The sequence below is a fragment of the Saccostrea echinata genome, unplaced genomic scaffold (genome assembly GCF_033153115.1).
Source record: "Saccostrea echinata isolate AGI-Se365-2 ecotype Australia unplaced genomic scaffold, CSIRO_AGI_Sech_v1 ptg000001l, whole genome shotgun sequence".
NCBI classification, from domain to species: Eukaryota; Metazoa; Mollusca; class Bivalvia; order Ostreida; family Ostreidae; genus Saccostrea; species Saccostrea echinata.
In genome coordinates, this window is record NW_026889750.1 from 14442888 (window position 1) to 14453502 (window position 10615).

Genomic DNA, 10615 nt, shown 5'->3' on the forward strand with positions numbered 1-10615 from the left:
AAATGTTTATCAGTTACAGGTGTATGTATACAATATTAATGTACCAGTATTGTATACATTAAAATTTTCTACAAATCTTATTGAAACCTTTATGCATCTTTAATTAATAACACAGTAAGTGTTATACAAGATACAATCAAACAATTCTAAAACAAAGATAAGCAATGATGTATAAAATATATACAAACCAAAAAGAAATTAAGAGTAGTTACATAGCCACATTTGTTATGAACTGTAATTTCTACCACATCAATTGTATACACTTCTCTTGATTAATAATAGTAAGTATCGTTATCAATCCAGTCCAGGAAGAACATTATGGAATAAGTCCAGAAAGAACATTATCGAATAAGTCCAAGAAGAACATTATCGAATAAGTCCAGGAAGAACATTATCAAATCCAGTCCAGGAAGAACATTATCAAATCCAGTCCAGGAAGAACAATCTTTTGACACATTTGTTAAGTTTTAAAATTTCCGAATGGTTGTTATCTTGTTACTTTGAAATGAAAATTTCACTCGAATTGGCATCTCGGCCTTCAGGTTATTCAAGGTATCATCTTTGTTGTTTAAGTCGGTTTTCAAGTTCATGGATTCTAACAATTGTAGCAGTCCTTCAGTGAAAACTGTGAAGACACTCATTTTATTTTCATAATTGATGAGTAGTTTTAAAATGCCACCATAACCAGCAGAGTTAATGGTGTACTGAATTGAACAATTTGGACAGCGGAAGTCTTCCCCGACCTTTTTCTTACAGCACTTTTGGATAAGGCAGCACCTATAAAATTACGGTATATGAATTAATAATTCAGAGGGGAAATATGAATAAATTAAGATTATGAATTGAAAAAACTGGAACATTGTTTTAAATTCATTAACTATACTTAACAGTGTTGCCATTTATACCAATAGTGTGCTTCTTACAATTCTTTTATGTGTTACAAGCATTAGTAATCAAATTGAATACTTATTAAAAGTGATACATGTATAAACAATTGACAATTTTTACCTGTAAGTAAAAAGGCTCTCAATTCCAATTATGGTCCCAGTTGGCATAACTGTACTTTCCTCTTCACTATCTTCTTCGTCATCAGATATTTCAGCAAAGGAAGGGATGAACTAAAAATCAATTCTTTCCATTAAATCACATGAGAAAATCAGCGACATGAAATATAGGTTAAAGCTGTAAAAAATTTAAAACTGTGAAAATAATTGACACAATGGAATATATAGAATGAAACCTTACAACATTATAAAAAAAAATATATAACTATTCAAAAGATGTTGAAAGAAAAGTTCAGGAAAAAAAGAGGTATAAAAATTTAATTAATAGTTTATGAGTTACCTCTACTGCTGATTGAGATGATCTGTTCGAGAGGACAGGTTTCTGTGCTTTTGTTTTGGCATCGTATGTTTGAGTGGTTGTAAAATTATGCAGAGCAACGAAACTGCCTTGTTGAATTGGTGTATCAGCGAAATCCCTCCACAAAGCCACATTAATGATACCACTTCCATCCTTTACTTTAAGTCTTTTAAAAGGAACCTCTTCCCCTGTGTTTCTTAATCTTTTTGTGGTAGGTGAGCATGCCTAAAGGTGAAATAAATTAAAATTATGCTCAATTACCATTAAGGGAAAATAAAGATGAAAATTAAATGTTAATTATCCCATATTAGAATTTATTTATCAGATATATTGTATGTTGTAACAGCTAGGATACATACAAGGATAACTTTCCCTTTCACAGACACTGTGCTTTTCAAAGGTGACGTTGCTGCATTTATTACAGACAAGCAGTCTGGTTTCTTTTGTGCCATGTCTAGGACCTCCTGTGGTACAATTACCATTTCTTTGTTTGTTGTAAAAACATTCGAGACTTGAGTTACAACCAGACTTCTACAATGAACACAGTACAGAATAATATATGTGTACATGTGATAAATTTATGAAAGACATTTCTTTAACATGTAAGACTTTTAAACTCTCATTAAAAAATAATGTAAGGAAATATTTACCCATCTGCTTTTTTTACGAAGTCTGAAAGGATAACAGCTTCATTTACTCTAAATAAGGGAAATTTTCCAGTATCATAGATGTTGACCTCTGTGTGAGTTTTAGTATCAGCAACTTTTGCTGTCATCATTTGACTTGCTCCTTTTTTTTTGGAAATGTATGATGTCGGAGCTTGGACTTCTAACACTTTCACAGTTAGGAATGACTTTAGTGTGTGTTCTCCCTGCAGGTTTTTCACGTCTTGTAATGTTTCCACAACTGTTAAGAAAAAAAAGTTCTTTTATCATTCTGTGGAAAACAAATAAAATAATAGGCCTATATAATGCATTTATTTACAATATCATATTTCAAGTCATTTAAATTTGACTTACCAAATATCTTTAAAGAAGATTCCAATGCTTTGGGTAATATTTGAAATAATGAATACACTAACTAAATACAAACTTTACACAGCATTTTTTTGTTAAATTTTCAAAAGGCAGATGTAATTAGATGCAAAGTAACTTCAACTGTGGTATCTATATCTCTAATATGCATTTAAACATAATTTGAAAACATTTTTTTCTTACTGTTCATCTTTTTTTCTGTGTAATCTTACATATTCTTCAATTACACTTTGATCAGCAGTTATTTTATTTAAAGCTAGGCTTAATAATTGTACATTTTCTAATGTTCTAACTCTACTTAGAGCAACATAAGCTTGGCCGTGCTGAAATAATGAGTTGTTCAAAGATATTGCTGCTTTATCTAAGGATAACCCTTGCACCTTATGTACAGTTGCTGCCCAACATGGCATTAATGGAAACATTTCTCTAATTATATAGCGACCATGACTTAAAAATTCTTGCCTGTACATCGACAGAGTTACTGAACCATTGCTATTGCAGACACTAGGTGGAATCTTTTCAGAGTTGTTAAACTTAACATTTAAAGTATTTACAATTGTTTCATTTTCACTAACTAATACACTAGAAATTACACCACGAGCACCATTTATTAATCCATATTTCACACATAAATTTCTAAGCAACATAACTTTTGTACCAATAGATAGCACCAAAACAGATGGTAGTCCACCTGCATCTCTATCATCTTCAGGTATTAATTCTTCATCAACATCTCCATTTATGTTAATATCATTATCTGAGAAATAATGTTTAGCACATATGCTGTAATTTGTTGCATTTATGTTGCTTTGAATTGCACAGTTATGATTTTGAACTTGTTTTCTTGTAGCATAGATGTACAAAATGCTTGGATCTGCTTGATCTTGTGCATAAATTCTACTTTTTAAGATATCAACATCATCAGAATTCATTTGGCCAATGCGCACACGATTTAATAACTGTGCATAGTCTGAGTCATCAGATTGCCTCATATTCTGTTGCAAAAAAAAAGGTTTAAATAAAGGCCAAAGAATTTCATGCTTGAAAGTAAATTCTCCTCGCACTGGACGTAGCTGAAAGAAGTCTCCAACTACTATGATATTTAATCCTCCAAAAGGCTGGTCATTATTTTGAATTGTTTGTAAACGGTTATGAATAAGCTCAAACATTTGTGAACTAACCATGCTTATTTCATCAATGATCACGGTATGCTTACTTTTTAATTGAGTACGCATTTTCTTCAACACTGTAGCAGACAACTGACTATTATTAAGATGGTAACCATGTTGAACAGGTAATTTCAAAGCAGAGTGAATTGTTTGACCATTTATATTATGAGCAGCCACACCTGTAGGAGCAAGAACTAAAACAGGATCATGCCCAGAGAATAAAGCTGTACAAACCCTGAAATATTGTATGAGAAATTCAATTAAATAACTTTTCCCCACACCAGCTCCTCCTGTTACAAACATCTGAAATATTTGCTTCTTCAACATTGATTGTTTTATGTATCTAAATACATGATATTGATCTCGAGTTAGTCTTTTAAGTTTTTCAGCCAATGTATTAGTATCAATACATGCTGAAAGACAGTGCCATTCCATATCTGTACTGTCTAGATCCAAACAATTGTCTGTCTGAATTGTTGCATTTGAAACATCTTGTTCTGAGATTAAATTAGAAATATTTTCTGAGTCTTCAAAATCTTCATGTAATGAAATAGGTTCAGTTTCATTTTCACAGGTATTTGGAGCCATCATATCAAATTCAATGTTTGATAAATGAATAGATTGAATTATTGAGTCTAACTCTGGCATTTGAAACCCAATCTGTATTGCTTCATTATCAAAAAATCTGTACTTATTTAAAAACGCATCTTTAACACAAGAGTAAGGTTCTAAAAGTTCCTGTGCATTTCTATGGGGTAAAAACAGAAGTAAATAGCTGAAGTAATAATCATCGCTACCCCGTCTAGGTTTACAACTTCTAACAACTGCTGGACGTGTGCGTCTTTGTATGTAAACATCTCCAGGAATTGGTAATTTGTAACTTTCAATTGTTTTAGCCAATTTCCGAACTACTTTAAACTGCCGACAAAATGAAAACAATGACAAAGAATTAAAGTGTGTGGGTCTAACATAGTAGTAGTCATAAATGTTGTTTTCAAAAATGTCTGTTGAATTTAGTGGCAGTTGGTTTAAGAGACTTTGTGGTTTTAATTTTTTAAATTGTTTCTCAGGAGTGTATGTCAGAACTTTTACAACTTCCCTAGAAAACCATGTCAACTGCAAATGACCTATTCTATATGCTGCTTCTTGGGCACTTAGAGTTCTATGCTTTAGAATACAAAAGCCAATTTTGCAGAGTTTTGACCTTAATGGTGGTGAATTAACCGAGTCTTGAATGTTTCGCAGTGTCTCAGCTAATGCATTTTTTAAAGTATTTGGTTCTGATTTGCATATATAGCTACAAACATAGTATGCAACACCAAAAGGTCCATTTACCATTTGGATATCCATGTTTGCTTGCCAGTGAAGTAAAATTGTTGGATTGTAAGCATTAACCATTGAATCTTCAGGACCTCTTTTAGTTTCATAGAATTTTTTATTTCCAGTAACATCTACTCCAGTAATAATGTGTGTTTTATTGCATGGCTCATAAGGGAATGAAAATCTACAGGAATTCCCCCTTAAACATGTTGGTCTATGACTATGAATTTGATATTTTTTTACATATGAAGAAAGAATACTACTTTCATTTCTAGGAATGGTTGTATGAATAACTCTGTCTATGTAATTTACCAATTCATTTTGAGATGAACTATTGAAAACAGATGGCACATTTTCAATCCAAAAGAAAATATGCAAATGTGGACTTCCTCTTGCTTGGAATTCAATGCGAGCAAAATAGTCAAGTACTTTACCAAGAGGCTGAGCAGGACCATTCACTACATAACGTAACAGTGCTCTCCATCTTCTTTCAAAATGTATTGCAGTTAAAAGTGGGTTTTTTTGAACAGCTGATGGAAGTTGGTCAAGAGGTACATTTAAAGTACTTGCCAATTCAGGCCAATGATAATCATTAGCAGAAAGTGTCATAAATAATGTTGGACAACCAATATTTCTAATCATGGCTAACAGATTAAACAGAGTGTCTTTCCAGTATGCCACAGTCCCCCTGATCTTTTTCATGAACATAAACGAGTTGTTTACCAAATCTGGGTTATTATTTAAAGACTGCAATTCACCTAACTGCAATAAACTTTGTCCAGATGAATGTTTCCGTACTCTCATATAAACAGAAACAACCTCAAATAATTTTAATTTTTCAAAGGTGTTCACTGAACTTAGGAGGTATGATACATTTGTCCTCCAGCGGTCATCAATATTATATAACCTTGCTTTATAGTACTGTAATGAAGTTAACTTTTTCAATCTCTGAAAGTTGTAGCCATATTTTCCGTAAGGAAACAAAGCTGGGAATGCCATTTCTTCTCCACTTTGCAACTTGATTATATCTTTAAGTGAAGAAGAAATGGGTAAATTATAAGAATTACAATTAAGCCGGAAAACATCTGACATATTTATGTCTGGAATGTTATAATTTTGTTCTATTGTTCCTATTTCAGGTATATCTGCTATGTCATAAGTTATTTCATTTTCAGAAGCAGATAAAGAGTCCAATACATTCTCTATATCTAGGTCATTGTACAGCTGATTATTGAGCATCAACCATCTTAATGCACACTCCACTTTACCCACATTTACAGATTTTGGAATTCGATTGTTACTTGATGGAAATATTATTGCTAAATTTTGATCATTCATGCAAGATTTCAGTCCATGCAATACGTCAGTTATATTCAATGGCAAATGTATTACTAATCCTTTCATACCAAATTGACTGACTGGAAAAGCAGGCAACAACACTAATGAGAAAAAAGTGTTTAACTTTGAAATGCACCTCTTCTCTGAAAGGGAGAGTCCTTCTAATTCTTTGGGTATTTGGCCAGCATCTAAGTTATTGAGAACATAATCCAAAGGAGACATATCTCCTTTTTTTAAGCATGTGTAACAAAATCTGCATAATGAACACCCCTTTGACACATTGAACTGCTCAAATACTTCTCTGGAAATAACAACTTGATTTTTAAACAAGATCCGCTTGCAGACAATGCAAGAATGTTCTGGTTTCATGTTTATCTGATTAACAAATTTCTGACACCTACTGACTTGAAAAGTAACATTTTGATGGGACCTATCAAGTTCTGCAATTGGGACTTGTTGTAAGTTGTCAATCAAAGTGTTTAAAGGATGTTGGGGCATATGTACATTGAGTACATTATCTTTAGAAATATCAACATTGAAATATTCTTGATTCAAAGAGTAACTATGATCAGTTTGCAAGACAGGTCTACTTGGATGAGAATTTCCCCTGGAAAAATTGAAATAATCATGGTCAAGCATTACATAATATTCATCATCATAGTCAACATTTTTAGTCGTGCACGGTTCTTTGCCAGTAAAATTTTTTCCCTGCAATTTCCCATCATTTTTGTCTGTCTTGCTTTTAAATGACATATTATTAGGTTTTCCTGCATTTGTCTGATTTGTCATTCTTGAGTTAAAAGCAGAGTTAAATATAGCTTTTCCTGGACAAGAAGAATTTCTTCTTACTGATTGAAATGCATTAACTGTTTGAAATCTGACTGATGATAACTCAAATGTTAAACCACTATACCCTGTTGTTAAATATCTTGATAAAGATTCCAAATCTGTGAAAGTAAGTATTACAGCTGTACCATTACTACATCTTGAGCCATCCTGATTACAGCTGTGTGAATCAAACACAGAATACTCATTTGTTAGCTCATTGTGTGACAATGCAATTGAATATTCAGAAAAAGTAGCAAGCACACTTGAGCTAGACGAAAAAGCATCAGCAACCCCTGATGATATATTTACAGAACCAGAAGCAATATCACCCCTTTCCCCAACAATTCCATACCAGGATACTTCATTCACAGATACTTCAAAATCCACCCCATGATTGAACAAGTTATGCAAGTAATGTGGTATTTCATTATGCTGCAAATTTCTGGGTGATATTTGAAGATTTTGTATTGTTTCAATATATCTGTGGTGTCCTTCTTGAACTATTCCATCAATATTTACAAATGTCCAGTCAGTAATTTCCGAATGAAATGCAAGAAAGCATAAAGCTACACATGCAATGACAGTACATTGTCTTCCTGCATATGCAAGGTCAAAAAAAGGATATCCTTGGTGTAATGATCCTTGAAAAGACCTCATGATAAGGCATTCAAAAATACCAACTATTTAAAAAAGTGTTTTTTGTTTCAACAAACTTTAAAACTTGCTATGGAACAAATACAGTAATTAAAATTACTTACCTCCTTCACGGTCCTCTTGAACAGTACTGCTAGAGTCTGAAGACATTGCCATTTTGGGTGTCACTGACAGAACGTAATCCCATTCACAGATAGAAAAGACTGAACTAAAAGTTGCAACGCAGTTTCCATTTTTATACTCAGGTCGCGGACGTCGGTGAAGGCACCCTTAGCTACAGCCGTTAAGACAATGGGCGAGCCGCCCTTCTCACCGAATTTGTGTTTCATTGTCTATTTCACTTTATTGTACCATAACAGTGTAGCCATACTTGAGCCCCAAATATACACGATTAAGAACGAACAATTGAAATACATAATCTGGGTAGTTTTTAAAGTGCATAACTTTCAAAAAACATTAAATATTTTAAAGAAAAGGTAAATAAATGGGCCGTACTTACAGGTGTCTTGATTGTTAGAAAGTATTTAAATCTTAAAAAAACAATGTTTCACTATAGATATATCATATGAACGTAAACATAAATCTTAATAATACTCAATGAAAAGGTTTCAAGGGTCACGCATCACGCATACAATGATATTACACATTTATATGCTTCGCTGCGTAAAACACAGGTAAGAACTGCGAACCAGCTATTATCGACCAGTTTACTTTAAATGCTGCAAGACGAACCGCTTTCGGCAAACCTCGGCTGATTCCGTCACCTTCATCAAACCGAAGTCGCTCCTTTGAAAAAAAAAGTCTGTTCAGTAAGATCTTTTTTTAGCTATTTACCTGTAATAACAGAGACACGACGTAGAGAATAGATCTATATATTTTCATTTTAAAATCACTATTACGAAAATCTTTTACGAAGTTATATGGAATGACTTACTTTAGACTGCGAACCAGTTAAAGTAAACAAACCAGTTTATTGTGAAACCTCTGGAAAATGTTTTCGTTAAGTAGCTTTATTATCTGAGCTAAAATTTGCCATAAGTTGTTGAACAGAATAATCTATATGAAGAAGAAAGTATGCATTTCTTTGTAAACCAATACACAGAATTCTTTATCCTGTTATCATGGTTATTTAGCTGTTTTACGTTCATTAGTTTCCCACAATTCCTAGAGCGCAAGCGCATTTGAAGTTCTTCGTATGATAACTAGTCAGCCCGCGGGCTGACTAATAAACATCACAACTGAAATCTACTTCATTCCATGACAAACACTTGTCACGGAAGTATTAGATAATTATCAAAACGAGCAGGAATGGTCAGGTTCCGTGGCTAATAGTAGGCCAAGTCACCGATGTCTAGACGTTCGCATGGTTAAGGTTTTACCAAAGGTCAACATGCCCAAAAATTTATTTTTACAACAGCTCCAAAACTATATGAGGTATAAAGTTAAAACTTTTACAGTTAATAAATATATCATTGATTAAGAGATAGAAAGTATCACTTAAAAACAAATATGTAAAAAAATATATTTTTTGAGAAAAAACAATTTCAAAAAATTTGCATATTTTAAAAAAAAATGCACCTGCTTAATTCTGTACTTTTAGTGAAAACCATCATTGAAGAAATAATATATGTTTATCAATGGAGGGCAGGTTGGACATGAATGGTCTCTGAAAGGCTGTTATTGAAAGCATGACATGTATAAAGACAAGACCCCTTTAAAATCCGCCATTTGCAATGTACTTTCGGTTTCAAATCTTAACATTTGGATAAAATAAACAGGGAAAACAACTTTCCATAGGCTATCGAAGTCCAACTTGCCTTTCATTGATAAACATATATTGTTTCTGCAATGATGGCTTTCACTTAAAGTACGGAATTAATTAGGTGTATTTTTAAAAAAAATCTGCATTTTTTTAAAAGAATTTTTCTCGATAAATACTTGCTTTAAGTATTTGTTATCAAGTGATACTTTCTATCTGTTAATCAATGATATATTTATAAACTGTAAAAGTTTGAACTTTATAAACCACATAGTTTTGGAGCTATTGTAAAAATAAATTGTTGGACACGTTGACCTTTGGCAAAACCTTAAGACTTGTTTTCAATGTATATTTAATGTAACAAATAAAGATTTTTCAAGTTAAATTCATGAAATTAAGGTTTAAAATAAATGTAAATAACCGACCCGAAAAACCGAAACCGAACCGAAAATTTACAGAACCGACCTGACCCGAGAAATTTTGGAACCGTGACAGCCCTAGAAATAATTGAAAATTTTCTCATCATGCAATTTCTACCAATCACAAAAGAGAGGAAGTGCACAGTCCGAAGACTGTAAAATACTTCAACTCTGTATACCGTCTTCCAAGGAAGACGGTATGACGTCGTACAGATAAGTTGCTTTACTAAATTGAAGTCTGAGCAGTGCTAGTTTTAACGAAGAATGATTAAACTACCGTTTTTTCTGCAATATCAATGTGATTTTATTTTTTGTTGAACTTTTGTTGCTACCTCGAGAACGTAGCTTAGGGCGAGATGCAATTCGCAAAGCATTATGAGACCACGGGTTACTGCGGAAAAAAATTCGTTTGGATCAATGTGCAAAGTCCGAATTTTCTCTTCGCTTAAAGGCAGAGATTTTTTTACCGGGTGGTAAATTATAGGTGAGGGAGGGGCTTATTTTGTACAGGTGTGAATGCCTTGAGGGCTATCAGTCTACCTGTGGTCATTTGTCTCCCAATCCCTATACACGGGAAGTGATTTAATACACAGTAGAATAAGAAGTCAAACTTTACCTGATTTTGAGATGATTTTAAATTAGAAATAAAAAGTTTTAAATGAAGTTTAATCTCAATAATTAAAAAAAATATTATTATTCATAGTATTTGTTGAACTTTGTTAAAAAGTTATA

The 10615-nt window shown here is 32.8% G+C and overlaps 1 protein-coding gene across 1 annotated transcript; it reads right to left on the bottom strand.

The window, feature by feature from the left end:
• Positions 1-392: 392 nt before the first annotated feature.
• On the bottom strand, positions 393-7974 carry LOC133189730 (uncharacterized). The gene is made up of 6 exons (XM_061325163.1): positions 7810-7974; positions 2013-2268; positions 1722-1893; positions 1345-1587; positions 1009-1118; positions 393-777 (listed from the first exon to the last, which is right to left on the bottom strand). Exons 1-6 carry the CDS (start codon positions 7859-7861, stop codon positions 468-470), a joined length of 1143 nt encoding a protein of 380 aa, XP_061181147.1. The 5' UTR covers positions 7862-7974; the 3' UTR covers positions 393-467.
• Positions 7975-10615: the final 2641 nt, after the last annotated feature.